At 44.4% G+C, this 14,802-nt stretch overlaps 2 protein-coding genes across 2 annotated transcripts in view; one reads left to right on the top strand and one right to left on the bottom strand.

Annotated features, from left to right (window-relative positions):
- The window catches only part of inppl1a (inositol polyphosphate phosphatase-like 1a), a 24,067-nt gene extending 16,129 nt beyond the window's left edge, over positions 1-7,938 (top strand). The window contains exons 15-27 of the mRNA XM_035679849.1: positions 48-186; positions 307-406; positions 1,352-1,440; positions 1,570-1,651; positions 1,799-1,888; positions 2,347-2,460; positions 2,786-2,962; positions 3,085-3,240; positions 3,493-3,577; positions 3,756-3,842; positions 3,983-4,736; positions 5,097-5,230; positions 5,337-7,938. Coding sequence (XP_035535742.1) covers positions 48-186; positions 307-406; positions 1,352-1,440; positions 1,570-1,651; positions 1,799-1,888; positions 2,347-2,460; positions 2,786-2,962; positions 3,085-3,240; positions 3,493-3,577; positions 3,756-3,842; positions 3,983-4,736; positions 5,097-5,230; positions 5,337-5,445 — 2,116 coding nt within the window. The 3' untranslated portion in view covers positions 5,446-7,938. The remainder of the gene's footprint in view (positions 1-47; positions 187-306; positions 407-1,351; positions 1,441-1,569; positions 1,652-1,798; positions 1,889-2,346; positions 2,461-2,785; positions 2,963-3,084; positions 3,241-3,492; positions 3,578-3,755; positions 3,843-3,982; positions 4,737-5,096; positions 5,231-5,336) is intronic.
- A 2,123-nt stretch (positions 7,939-10,061) lies between these two features.
- phox2a (paired like homeobox 2A) lies at positions 10,062-12,822 on the bottom strand. Its single transcript, XM_035680543.1, has 3 exons — positions 12,416-12,822; positions 10,691-10,878; positions 10,062-10,556 (listed from the first exon to the last, which is right to left on the bottom strand). The coding sequence occupies exons 1-3, from the start codon at positions 12,636-12,638 to the stop codon at positions 10,062-10,064; spliced, it is 906 nt and encodes a 301-aa protein (XP_035536436.1). The 5' UTR covers positions 12,639-12,822.
- Between the last annotated feature and the right edge of the window lie 1,980 nt (positions 12,823-14,802).

Genomic DNA, 14,802 nt, shown 5'->3' with positions numbered 1-14,802 from the left:
GTTTACCTCTTATTACCTGTGATACATGTGAACTGTCACGCATACAGGAGGAACCAGAACTACCTAGATATCCTACGCCTGCTGTCATTAGGAGACAAACAGTTGAGCTCCTTCGACATCTCACTGCGCTTCACACACCTCTTCTGGCTGGGAGACCTCAACTACAGGCTGGATATGGACATACAGGTAAAGCAGAACACACACACACACACACACACACAGGCAGACATAAACAGAATGATTAAACATAGCAGATTTGGATGATGCTTTATTTTGTGGTCCTGTTTTGTTTGTGTCTCTGTGCAGGAGATTTTAAACTACATTAACAGGAAGGAGTTTGACCCCCTGCTGAAGGTGGACCAGCTCAACCTGGAGAGAGAGAAGAACAAAGTCTTTTTACGCTTCGGTTAGTACGTCTGTGTTTCTACCAGACTTCTGTCTAACTGCTGTTTACCTCCTCTCCCTGTGCACAATGGGAGAGATCTTCCTGAGGTGTTCATTTGTAAGAGCAGGCTTTGTTTTACATTAACATAAGGTTACTTTACTTAAAACACACGTTTCAATGGCAACACAACAAAAGTAATAGCTGACACTTCCTATAATCACCACTGCTGTTGAGCTAGCAAGACTGTTGGCTTTCTCAGTTACATCACTACCAAAGTTTTTCCAAGAACTAATAATAATAAAAAAAAGAAAAGAAATGTCATCATATGTAAACATGAGGATTTTAAGGAGGGGAAGACCATATGATAAAAAACACAGAAATATTTTTTGAAAGATTATCAAAATAGCTCTGTATAATCTTTCAGAATATCTTATCTCCTTAGTTTCTGTCTCATATAACCTGTATTGTTTAGGCTAATGTTTCTCAAAAGTAACATTTGTCATTAACACCATTTGCACAGGATGTGGCTACTTGTCCACACTCTTCCTCCCTGTGTGTGGTTTTTTTTTTTTTCTTCACTAAAGAAAGATTAATGTTGGGAAAACGAAACCAGCCTTTCAGTCTCTCAACTGTGAGAATTCTTACCCTCACATCAGATGAGATTTACTTGAAATACAACCTGCTGACAGGGGGAATTGCTCTCTTCAGCCACCGTGTATCACTAATTCTGTAAATGTGTCAACACAAGCAGCAAATAGCCGCACTGTATTTTCATGTTTTATACAAACAGTTGGTCACCTCTGCTTACACAAAGTGTGTTCATTCTATTGATCTAACTCTAATGTGGTGTTGTCTCTAATACATGTCTCAATTAGAGTTATTGATATTATAAAATGCTACGCTTTGCGCCTTTACACTTACTTGCCACAAGTTTTAACAGGTGAATGTGTGTCTGCTTGCTTGCAGCTGAGGAAGAGATCTCATTCCCACCCACCTACCGGTATGAACGTGGCTCAAGAGACACATATGTCTGGCAGAAGCAGAAGGCCACAGGGGTACGTTTCCTTAACTCAAACAACATCAGGGATAGACTTCCTCCCAGCCATTTCAGACAAATACTTTATTTCCTCTTGTGAGTCGTCATGATAATACTGCTGTGTCTTTTACTTTTCTGTCTGTCCCAGATGAGGACTAATGTTCCGTCCTGGTGTGACAGGATCCTGTGGAAGTCGTACCCAGAAACACACATTGTCTGCAACTCCTATGGTGAGTCTGTCAGCAGAGAATCATTCAACACACATTTGTTTCAAATCGGTGTAACAGAGGACTTTCTTCTGTAAATGGCTCATACAGCAATTAATGTGATTGATCAACAAGGAGACTTACGTGCTTTATATGCTGTTTGTTTTTCAGGCTGTACAGATGATATAGTGACCAGCGATCATTCCCCTGTGTTTGCTACCTTTGAGGTGGGGGTGACCTCCCAGTTTGTCTCCAAGAAAGGTACAAAACCTTAAAATCACAAGAAAATGACTTTTCTTGGTTCCGTTTTGTTTATTTCCTCTTCCTGTCAATCGCTCTTCCTCCTGGCTTTACTCTGTCTCGTCTTTCTGTTCTTGCTCGTACACAAGCTGCATATAGACTACAACATTTTGCCATGATGACTGATTCTCAAAATAGGGCGGACTCTGTGCACGTTTTTAGAACTTCATGATGATTTGTTTGTTTTCCAGACAGTTTGTGATATATTCTTGTAGTCTGGTCAATGACTCACAGCTGAACACTGGTGGAAAATACAGTTATTCATTCTCCATATTCATTCATACATTACAAAATGTAACATTTATGACTAATTCTGTTTCTGTCCTGTGCTATTCGGGGCCACCTACTCAGATCATTCTCTCTTTCCACCCTTCACTTCCTCCACCCCCCATCCCTCCCGTCCACCTGTTTCTGTGTAGGTCTGCCAAAGTCTTCAGAGCAGGCCTACATTGAGTTTGAGAGCATTGAGGCCATAGTGAAAACAGCGAGCAGAACCAAGTTCTTCATTGAATTCTACTCCACTTGTCTGGAAGGTGAGCTGAACATCCACCAAAATCCACCAGGAGTTACAGCGCAGACAGGGTGGATGTAATGGATGTAATAAAATTGTATCTGTTTCTTCTTTTTGCATCTTTCTCCCTCCCTCCCTATCTCAGGCAGTCAGTATACCTTTAAGTTAGAATCCATGTTTGACCTGTGCTGCATCCGCACCTCCTGCCCACCATGTATTTTTGAATGAAATGCAATAGAAACATCTCCCTCCTTTTCTTTCCACCTCTCCTTCCTGCCTCGTTCCCCTTTTTGTCCTCTCTCCCATGCACTTTGCCCCGCATTTCTCTCTCTGTCTCTCATCTGTAGAGTTTAAGAAGAGCTATGAGAACGACAGTCAGAGCAGCGACAACGTCAACTTCCTGCGTGTGGGCTGGTCCAACAAGCAGCTAACGACGCTCAAACCTCTTCTCTCGGAGATCGAGTACCTGCAGGACCAACATCTGCTGCTAACCGTGAAGTCACTGGATGGATACGAGTCCTACGGTATAAAGAGGAGGGTTGATGTTTGTGCTGTGGCTTTGCATTCCTTTCAAGTAGTTTGTTTTTTTTTTTTTAGTCTGACAAACAACCACATGTGTGTGTTGTTGTTGTTTTTCCCCTGCTAGGAGAGTGTGTTTTGGCTCTGAAGTCTATGATTGGCAGCACAGCACAGCAGTTCCACACCTACCTGTCCCACCGCGGCGAGGAAACAGGAAATATCAGGGGGTCCATGAGGGTCAGAGTCCCGTCTGAAAGGATGGGAACCAGGGAGAGACTCTATGGTAACACACTGTATATGTAACTGTGTGGTGATAGTCTGGTGTTAAGTGCAAACAGACACCAATTCTTTTTAAAGTGAGAGAGTATATCTGACCAGTAAAGAGGGAAGATGTAATCAAGTAGTGAGGACAAATGAAAGGACTTTTAATCTTTAGGAATGTGCAGACGTGAATTGTCCAAAGGATGTGGTTTGATATAGGACATTTTGTAACTGTCTCATGTTTAATTTTACTATGTTTATTGTTGTATTTCAGAGTGGATCAGTGTGGACAAGGATGAGACAGGCGGGCCTAAAGGGAAATCCACTTTGGTATCCAGAGTGGGACATGAATACGTCAAGTCAGTACACTCTACTCTAAATCCTACATACTGTTCCTTTTAAGTTTTGGGAGTTTTAATCTAGTGTGAAGATGCGTCTTTACTTTTATTAAATCTGATATCCTGCACAAAGCACCAAGGATGTGCACACAGACACCTTTGTGAATTATCAGTTTTGTTCTGTGTGTTCTCGATGCAGGCCATCTGTGGTGCGTAAACAGCTTGGAGAGCTGGGAAAGGTCAGCGAGGAGGGAGAAAGGAGCAGCAAGGAGGAAACGGCTGCACGGTACAAATTCACACACGTGTACACACAGTGACCAGCAAACAACCACACAAAAATCACACCCCCTAAACATTTTTATGTTACCCATGAATCATAAAAAGATAAGCCATCAACCACCTGTTCTCTTTGTGTGTATTGTGAAGTCCGAAACAGGACGCACCAGACGGTGATCCATCCATCAGCAAGAACAGCTACAATAATCCCGCCTACTACATCCTGGAGGGTGTTCCCAACCAATCAGCAGCTGCACTCTCACCTGAGCTTCTCCCATCTCCTACGTCTACAAACCCCCAGGTAGCTAAAGCCCCTGCCCCCTCAGCCGGAGCTCGAACCAAACCCTCTTACGTGGGCTCAGGGCACTCTCACTCACGCAGGCCTATGACGGGGCACCCGGTTCGAGCTATTAGTGAGGAGGGCTCCTCCGAGGACGATGGAGGCACCTGTGCAGCAGGAGCGCAGGGGGGTGCTGCCGGAACAACAGTTGGAAGCACACTGAACCGACCCCCTCCCGACTTCCCCCCTCCTCCTCTCCCTAAGGGAGCCCTGGAGATGGTTGCAGAGAGCCCCTTCCCCAAATCTCGCCCTCTTTACCCAGACCTAGCTGAGGTCAGGATCCCAGCAGCAAGTCCCGCCCCTCCGCTGGCCCTCGGAGAAGGTTTTAGAAGAGGAGGAGGAGGAGGAGGAGGTGTTGGACCGGGGGCTTTGGACGACCAGTCGTGTTCTGTGCTTCAGATGGCAAAGACACTGAGTGAGAGTGAGTTTCCTGGGCAGCCTCCACGCGCTCCATCTGCGCCGCCTCTTAGGGGGCAGCCAATGGGGATAGGTCTAGAGGCCTCCCGCACCTTCCCACCCAGAAATCCCATCCCAGAGAGTATCGCAGAGGACATGCCTGAGGAGGTGAGCAGATCAGTTAAATTCAGTTCAGTGGCTGCAATCGTACATGCTTTGGTAGCTGTTTTGGGGGATTTACATGGTTAGTTTCTTTTAGGCCACCCTAGTTTTTGTGATGCTTTATTTTACAAACTGTCTGTCTGACTGAAGCTGTCTTCAACTTGGACGTGAGTAAGCTACTTTTTACGTAAAGATTTCGTAAAAGAAATGTAGATCCTGTAGTAAAATCTTATAACTTTTTTTTTGCTTCCTTCTTGGGGTTAAAAAAGATGAAGAAACATTTTTGGCATGTGTTCTGAGGCAGCTGTGTCAAGATTTTCCTACAGCCGTTTGTATTTGATCCTGTGTTTCACTTCCCCTGTGCAGGCACTGTGGGGCAGCAGCAGCTCGTCTCTGTCTGTTGGGGAGTCTTCAGTGGGGGAGTGGCTGCAGAGACTGGGACTGGAGAGGTATGAGCGGGGCCTTCTACACAACGGCTGGGACGACCTGGAGTTCCTCAGGTGCACACACTCACACACTCAGACACGTTGACGTTCATGCTCTGTTGCATGCATTAGGTTGAGGTTTGAAAGACGTTTCTCACATCTTGTATTGTTTTTTTTCCAGCGACATCACCGAGGAGGACCTCGAGGAGGCGGGAGTGCTCGACCCCGCCCACAAGCGAATCCTGCTGGAAAGCCTCAGGCAGCAGCAACCGCAGCAGCAACAGAAATAAACTGTACCGAACTGGTCTATGACTGGTCCAAACTGGCCTGGTGCCTCACCAGGTCCCAAGAGGACAAATCTCAGCTGAACTGAACTGAACTGAGCTGGAACATGCTAACGGATGCCAGACTGTGCCTTCTGAGAGAAATTGCACTCCATTTGTACTTTACAAAAAAAAAAAACACTTGTTGAACCACCATCCTTTTTTTTTTAACATGTACTGTATGTGTGTTGTCGTTGTCGTAGAGGTGGCCTTATTTAATGAGAATCATTTCAGTCCTTCAAGCATCACTACATGACCGTCGGCTTTAAACCTAGAGAGAAGATGCAGGATGAGATAATGTTGTTTTTCTGGCCAGACAGAATTAGAGATCCGACTCACGTGTGGAGCAGCTGATGCCTTGATGTCGTGTCGTGTGTGTCGTGCCATCAGTTATGACCTACTGCTTCAAGCTAGCGTTAAAGCTTGTTTTCCTTTCTTTGTCCTGAGAAACCTTAACGGAGGAGCGACAGAGTTTAAGACTTCTCTGAAATGGGAAACTGCAGAATTTCAAGTTTAAAGCAAAATGAGAAGAGGGCTTTTTGTGGGTAACCAGAGCCATGAAAACACACTCTTTTAACAACAGTGTGTTTTTCTCTGAGTCTCCCACTAATGGTCACATTTCGAAAACTATGTGGGAACTGTTAAAGCACACTCAAGAGTACCACACAGCTCGGGCACTGTAACCCCCTTGCTTCTGTGATGGAGGCGGACAGGAAGTGGTGACAGTAGAGAAGCTAAGTCTGAAGTGAGCTCAACTCGCATTTCTCAAATTTTATACTTTCGTGATGACGTCTGAGCCACTGGTAGCATTTATTGTCTCAGTGTCATGTATTTATGGTTTTATGTTGTTTTATGATAAAGGGAATATGGAGCAAACCAACCAAACCAGTCCTGCTAGAGCTAAAAGTGCATATTTCACATTGGTACAACATTTAACTGACAGTGTTGGACATCACCTGCCCTCGGTGTGTTTATACAAACATTGTGACACATGTAGCGTACTGACTCTGGGCAGGGAGTCCCTTTTTGGTAGAAAATGAAATCACAAGTATACGTGAGGCAATAAATGCTGCAACTGACGTGAAGTATCACTTTAAACATTTAAGGCAGGCGATTGGCCATTGTCACACTTTTATTGTCTGTGAGGACATCTCAATTTCAATTTGCGGAAGCAGACAAATCTTATGTTAGCGTCACATGACCCAGGTTTGTGGGGTCACATCTTCATTTTGAATTGTGTAAATGCAGCAGCGTTCATGGATTTGGTTAACATAGTTGAAAAAGATGAGCTAATGGTTATTCTACTGAAGATTTACTACGCCGTCATACTGTCAACGTCTTGGAGAAACCATTTGTCACCAAAACATTTTTTTTCCTGTAACATAGTCGAGAGATTTGTCTCATATTGCTGATTTTATTTGGTTCTTTTTGTTACATTACTAGAGACATTGCCTTGTGGGAGAAGATGTCACCAGTCGTGATACATTAAAAACAGAAAAGTCAGTTCTCTGCAGGACACAGGATAGTTTGAGGGCCGTTGTTCCTTCATTTAACCAGCAGGTGGTGCTGCTACTCCATAAACCTTGTCAGTTGATGCTGTCTGGGGAAACTTTGGGGAAAATGAGACACAGCTAAGTCCTGTTTAGTGAAAGGAGTTATACTTTATAGTTCTACTCAATGGTTTTTTTATATGTTGTTTTAAAAATGAGAGTTAACTTACCTGTTAGTGTTCAGTCCGCCTTTATCTGTTCTTAATTTAAATCCTGCCTACGAGACTAGAAGCCAAACCAATTTAAGAGACGCTGACACCTTTTACTTTACCCAGGTGGATCACACCGAACTATCTCTCCAGTTAAGCGCACAGCTTGCTTTGGCCACAACAATATGATGTGAAACATATTTTTGTGATGTCGGCTTATCACGGGAAGGCCTCGAAAGTAGAACTCTAACCTGTAAATGAATGTGCTGTTGCATAATTGGGACTAAATATGATGAAACCTTTGAAGATGTGATTGTAGCAGTTTCATTTTATTTGTCATGTCTGAAAAGGATTCCCCCTTTTTCCTCTCCTAGTTTTCTTTGTAAAACCATTATGTTGCTCCTGTACAACCTTCTTAGACTCAGCTACTCGCCTGCGTTATGTGCTGTACTATGTGTTTAACCTTTAACAACCATAATGCAGAGAATATTGCCGTTCAGACAACACGTTCAATCTGATGTCTTTTTGGCCTTCCATTGTTCTCGTTATGTGTGCGTGTGTGTGTGTGTGTTTGTATTGGTGTGTGTGTGTGTGTGTGTGTATGAGTGAAAAAGAGACTGCCATCGTTGTTTTCTCTGACACACTCCATGTTATCTTGTTCTTTTCATGTAGTCTCCTTTTTTTTGGCTATGTTAAGTTAATGTAAGTTGTTCACTCATGTCATTTTTTTCAATTAAAATCTAATATCTTTCCTTATTATATAGATTCACTCATTTCCTTATTTTTTTTTTTGTCATCTGCAGGGAAAGGATGAAAGAGTTACGGTCCGTGAGCTGTAGACGTGCCACGTTTTAGAGAAAAGGGAAAAAGCGTACGGTAAAACTAAAATAAGTGACACTCATTTAGGTTTTTTATTTTACCATAATTTTAAGGAGCTTTTACCTCAAAGTCCTTGAAAACAACTTTCTGAGGTCCGACTATGCACATAACACACAACAACTCTCATCACGCACAAAAAACCAGATCATTGAACTCGTCACATAGTGCTTCCATAATGTAGATTTATTAGAATATTCAGAGTAGTGCTATAACTTCTCATTCACTAGAGCTTCTGTCGATTCATAGTTTTCGTGGACGTGTTGGTCTGTGAGACAGATGCTCTGCAATGAAATAAATCTGTAAAGCAACATGAGAGGAATAAACAAAAGGCTACCTAATATTTATATTACTAATTACGGAATTTACAGTCACAAAATTTCATGGAGCAGTTCAAAGAAATTTGTGGGGGTTTTTTCTCACTGACATAATAAAGAATATTAATAAATACATGTTTTTTTTCACCTTTTTGAGTAGATTTCTGGATAAACCCTCCCCCCCAAAAAAATAAAATAAAAAATTATCTCTGAAATCAATCGTGTTTCAGTGATTTGCAACAAAATAAAATGGGGATGATACACATACTTGGCATGGTGGAAAAACATACAGACGTCTGCTTTTTAGCAAAAAAACAACAAAAGGGCAAAATCGGTATTAATGGACATACAGTAGAAAACTCAGCAACTGTCTGCATGTCTCTCTATATTGCCAACATTTTGACCAGCTTGTGTTGCATTTCTGGGAGAGATCGTCCCATATTTGTCGACTGCGGCAGAGTTAATGAAACTTAAAAGAGTCGGAGCGGGCGATGAGTTATAAGTCCGCAAGAGTTCAAACCGCAGACTGAAGCACTGCTGAACAAACTCATTCCTTCCCATTAATCCAGCAGGAGAAATCATCAAAAAACAACTTCAGTCTGTGACCAAAGAGAGAAACTGGTCATAGTACCATGATACCAACAGCACAAGTCAGTTATAATTAGATTGACAGATTTGTAGGTTACACTCTGCTGCTCTGTGTAGAACTCTTCACCTCTCCACCCAAAGAACAGGGCAGGAAACTGCAGATCTCCGTCTCTTTCCCTTGCTGAACTTTAACAAAGTGCCCACTGTTTGATGGAGAAAGGCATGATGGGACAGAGAGAGAGTGAAGGGATGGGACCATAAAGCCTGGAGGGGTTGAGGGGGTTGAGGGTCACGTTGAGGATGAGAGTGGGGGAGTCAGGACTTGATACAGTAAAGAAGGAGGAGGGGATGAACTGGTGTCTGGTCTGGACCCGGCTGCTCTAATTGGATTTTGGGGAGCTCTGCTCTGCTCGGCAAAGAGATTTAAGGGGGACCCGGTTCCCTTCTGGTGGGAGCCTGTGTGTGTGTGTGCGTGTGTGTGTGTGTGTGTGTCAGGGGGCTTAGAGGAAGTTGTGCTTGAGGGTAAAAGTTTGTTTTGTTTTCAGCAGAGACCGCAGCGTGATGTTTAGTTTTCTGCTTTAACCTCGTACCTGACCGCCATGCTCATCAGACCCACTGCGGGGTTTGTTGGAACGGCAGTGAGTGTGGGAATGTGAGTCTACGTGTGCAAGAAAACACGGACAACAGAGTGTGTGTATGGATGTGTGTATGCATATCTGATGTGTTTAGCAGTTAGTGCTGTCTGACGGTGTGGAGTGTGAGGGCCTGTACATGAAGACTACGCTGCGTCTGTTTAATCTGAGGAAGAGGGGTTTCTTGTCAAACTGTGTGAACGGCTCTGATCTGAGGGGGAACGCGAAGAGTTTTGCAGTTGCATAATATTTTGGGGTGAGAGATGGTGACCGGCTTATTCTTATCTGAGCTTTGAGTTTGGATGGTCTTTTAGAAGGGGAACCGAGGGCCTCGCTGAACCACAGCAGACTACACCAGTGAGTTCAGCGGTACAACGGGCAAGTCCTGACTCTCTCAACAAAAGCTGGAAACTCCTCGCGGTTCCAGGACACCACGCAATGTCTGTCTGTCACCCTCTCTTCCTCTGTGCTTCAGAACAGGTTCGTCTTGATGCCGGGGTTGGGTTTTCTGTGGAAGGAGGACAGGACTCCGGCAAAGGGCCCGGTCATACTGTCCGCCGGCTGCCAGGCCTTCAGAATCTCCTGAGTCTGGACGGCAGGCTGGGCCACGGCCGGGTTGGACGGCCCCAGGCTGGACCAGCTGGGCGGCTTCAGCCCCTGGAGAACCGGAGAGCTGGAGGCGTTGGCGTAGCCGCTGTTGGCAGGAGCCGGGCTGGGGCTCAGGCTGGCGGGGCTGCCCAAGTTTCCGTTGGCCGAGCCGGGCAGGGAGGCCGTGCTGTCAGGTGTGGGGCTACAGGTGGATTCTTTGGACTCGTCATCATCTGATGAAGATCTGGGCTCTCCGCCCTTCTTCCCTCCAGAGCTGCTGCTGCTGGTGCTGCCCGAGGTGCCACCAGAGCTGTTGGCTTTGGCGTTGGCTGCGCGCTCCTGCTTGCGAAACTTGGCACGCCTGTTCTGAAACCACACCTGTTAAACACAGACAGAGGTCAGATTAATATATGAGACAGATAGACAGATAGATAGATAGATAGATTAGATAGATAGATAGATAGATAGAGGTGAGGTCAGACACTGTAGCAGAAGAAGCCTGTTCCTCTCACCTGTACCCGGGCCTCGGTCAGGTCTATCTTCAGCGCCAGCTCCTCCCGGGTGTAGATGTCCGGATAGTGAGTCTCGGCAAAGACCCGCTCCAGCTCCTTCAGCTGGGAGCTGGTGAAGGTGGTCCTGATGCGCCGCTGCTTCCTCTTCTCGTTCAGGCCGGAGGGGTCCGAGAAAAACTTGTACGGGACTGAGGGGGAGAAATGGTATCCGTTTAGTGGTCGATAAGCGATATTTCGATTCAAATGGACTGAGGCTTTAAACCCGAAAAGGCCACGCGGATCAGAAGCGGTGAAGACGCGGAGAGAGCGTGCGTACACAACGTAACATGTTTTAAAATAAACGAGGTTTTCGGGAAATCTTCGATGAACGATAATCAGCTGCTTTTCGTCGAGCAACAAGAGACCCTTTGTCCGCCGACGGTTAGTGGACAGCGCATTAATTGGCGGATGCATTGATTGCATTGAGCTCAGGGCCAATCAAAACTGAGCATGGAGTCTAGAAAGCAAAGCTGAACAGTGTGAGATTGTACAGCAGGCCGGAGGCTGAAAGGCCACAGTAATAACAGTGTTTAAAGGAGACATTCAGTGCAGTGCATTCAGAGCTAGTTCATTTAGACTTTTTCTATTTTTTTATTTTATTTAAATCGTTTGTGTTTTATAACGTTGACAGATATATGTATTTATATATGTATGTGTGTGTGTTGTATTACAGTGAAGAAAAACTATTTAGTCTTACTCACATTAATTACAGGCTTAATTGGGCTTTTTTATTTAGTGAATTTATAAACTGTTTAACAATAAAGGTTAAGCCTACATTTTTCGTCCAGCAGAATTATGTTTGCAAAAAAATGAATTATTATTTTGATTATTTTGGTTTGGTTAGGTCGCGGCTTTTGTCGCTATACATAAAGAGAGCGTTTAAATAAATGTGTGTCGAAATCCACAGAAAGTCCAATAAAGCCGCTGCTTTAAGAAAATAAAAAGAATAGAATTGATACTGAATTTAAATTTTACTTTAGGATATATGTATATGACAATAAAAATGCAGGCAAATAAGGATAGTCCACCACCAAGTCAGGTTTGTGTGGTGTGTGGTTAATTTCATCAAGTTTGATGTTCGATTTCAAGCTGTCAAAACTTTTGATTTTGTTGAGACTATTTATCATTATTTTAATTCATTATTATTTTTATATTATTATTATTGTTATTATTATTATAAGCATATATAACAGTCCTTTTATTAATTAGATTGACGCGTGCATATATAGTCTATTGTCTACATTAGTATAGAAATTCATTGTTTCACCTTTAAAATTCACTTAACTTCATCATCAAAACATTTAATAATATTAAAATGTAAATTATAACACTGATTTAGCAAATGTCTTTCTCCATAAATTAATTTAGAATTGAATGTTATTCTAAATCAGGAGTTAAGATACAAATGTCAAACAATTTAGGCCTCAAACTGTACATGGTTAAACTATTTATAACATAAAAACACAGCTGATAATGAGCCTAATTATATTATGTTTCCCATGTTTTTATGTTTTTATGTATAAGTTATCGATAGAAGCTGCGCAGCTCACGCAGGAGACGAAATACAATTATTATTATTATTATTTTGATGATTATTATGAATGGTCTATAGAGATCCGAATTAGCCTGATTCCCTCCTTCTATAACCTTTCTACCCTGAGCGGAATCAAACGGAGGCTCGGGTACCTGAGGAGTACGGTGTGGGCTGGTGCTCTCGCAGGGCTCCCAGGGTGCAGCTGGCCGTGCTGAGCGGGGTGCAGCCCGGGTTGGAGAAGGGTCCGCTCCGGATCGGGTTGTACTGGAAGGAGCTGGCCTGGCTGCACGAGCTGAAGTCCGCGTAGGCCGACGCTTCCATGGCCGCCATGCAGGAGTCATAGGAGTTCAGGTAGGAGTAATCCATCTTATACATGGAGATGAGCCGGTGCAAACACCGGTCAGCAGAGGAAACGACGAGCGGCGGACTGTGAGCGGAGAGGGGTCGGGTCTGTCTTCAGCCGCCTTTTCTTTCAGATAGAGACAGAGTGAGTGTTGTTCAGGGCGGTCAGTCGCTGTGTCTCTCCAGTATCTCCAAGGACAACTCCTGTCAGCTCTGTGCGGTATATCTCACTGCCACGCGGACGTTTGTTTGTTTGTTTCTTGGTAAATAATCCAGATGTTTTCGCTTTTCCTCTCTACAGCTTCACTCTCCTTCTTCACTCTCTCCCTCTCTCTCTCTCTCTCTCTTCAGTCTTCCTCCTCGGGACTGCAGTTCGCTCTGCTCTCGCGCTCCGTTTGACAGCGCGCTGCGGCTCGCGCGGTGTTTATAATAAACTTGGCGGAGCGCGAGACAATGGCGAGGCGGTGGTCTAGTTTCCATGACAATGCCACCAGTGAGTGAGCGTGGACACGGACTGCCCCCTCCCACCGACCGCTGCACCGCCCACGCGCTCCGGAGCATCGCGAGCTCGCAGGTGTCTTAAACACGAGCTCATTTAAAACGGTTCTTGTGTCTCCTGCGATGCTTCCTTTATCGGACATTCTGTCACAGTCACCGGTAACTTTTACATATCGCGAGAAATGAATTTAATAATTTAATCGGCCCTCCACGTATAAAATACAAGGAGCGACGCAGGTAGGCCCAGAACTACATGCTTATTGTATAAACTGAGATACGTTACATTCCCTCTCTTACTGCAGAGGTTGGTTATGATTCAAGCCTAAAAGTATCTCGGCCTAACAGCTCATCATCCGGTTGGTGAAGTTTGTTGTGTTTTATTCCCTTTAAAGAGATTTAATACTTTAATAATCTTCACACTGACACATAAAGACTGGGACTGACTGGGACGTTTTGGGTTTGAAGTCCAGATTCTGAATGTAGCGTTAGGTAAAATGTCACAAGACAGGCCCGAGCCTGGACATATTTTATAAAGAGAATGAAAAAGAGTTGATTGATTATAGGGAATCGATCGGTTTGAAATGTGTCCGGACGAATCTGCAAAAACACGCACAGGTTTGGACATCACTCCGCTCTTCTGTGATGATAAAGTCGGATTATTTAGCGCAATCACACCTCTAATTAGTTTAAGTCGAAGCATCAAAATGAATCTATTACCGTGTGACTACAGTGCAGCTCGTGAGCCGGTCCGATAATACCCCACAGCGGGTCAACACCGCTGCACTGCCCCTCAAACGGCTCGTGGAAACAACTGCAGCTCAGCCACAGAAGTCTTTATGTGAGGGGAAACGTCCAGATGTGACGGTGATTGCTGAGATTAAAAGCTTTGATTTGATTCCGATCACTTTTACGGAGATGTCACCGGAGTGAGCGTCAGTTTGATGTATAGGACGAGAGAGGGAATTGGCTGCGGAGACAACCGAGCAACCACGACAGGCTAACCATAAACGCATTGACGCTCCATAAATTGGTTTAAGTTTATTGTTCGGTGTCATACAATGTGATAAGTCATATCCCACACGGCCCCAATCACACACACACACACACACACACACACACACACAGCGCTCCGTTTCCAAATCTGGTGTTATTTAAAAAACGTGACGGTTGCATTTCAGAGCTGTGTTCATCAAATTAACAGGCTTTTTATTACCGGATGAATTTCACCAAATATTACAACCCACAAACCAAAAATTACGCGCATGCCAGAAATTAATTAAGTTTGGCTCGTGTGCACGCGCGCGGCAACGAGGGCTGACAGCGCGCGCTCTTATCTCTGCTTGACCAGAGGCTGCGTGATGACGCTCCTTAATGTCATTAACCCGACACACGCGCGCGCACACACACACACGCACACGCACACACACGCGTGCATTCTCCTGCGCTGTACTCACTTAAACTACAAATAAACTTTATTAATAAGATTTGTTTAAAGCGTTTATTGTGCGGCTGGTGAGAGCTCGCGGACGCTGCGGGGCGGGGCGGGGCGGCGCGCGGGGCTCCTGTTGATACAGGTGTTGATACAGGTGTTGATCTCGTGGTGATGTCGGTTGTTCTGGCCGGATATCACTCACGTCTGTGTGTCAAGAGCTCTGAGTTTTAATATTTATTTATTTATAATTATTGTGTGTTTGAGTTT

This window comes from Morone saxatilis, unplaced genomic scaffold (genome assembly GCF_004916995.1).
Source record: "Morone saxatilis isolate NCDOM2014 unplaced genomic scaffold, NCSU_SB_2.0 Contig8, whole genome shotgun sequence".
In the NCBI taxonomy this organism is placed as follows: Eukaryota; Metazoa; Chordata; class Actinopteri; family Moronidae; genus Morone; species Morone saxatilis.
This window is presented reverse-complemented; position numbering and strand designations above follow the sequence as displayed.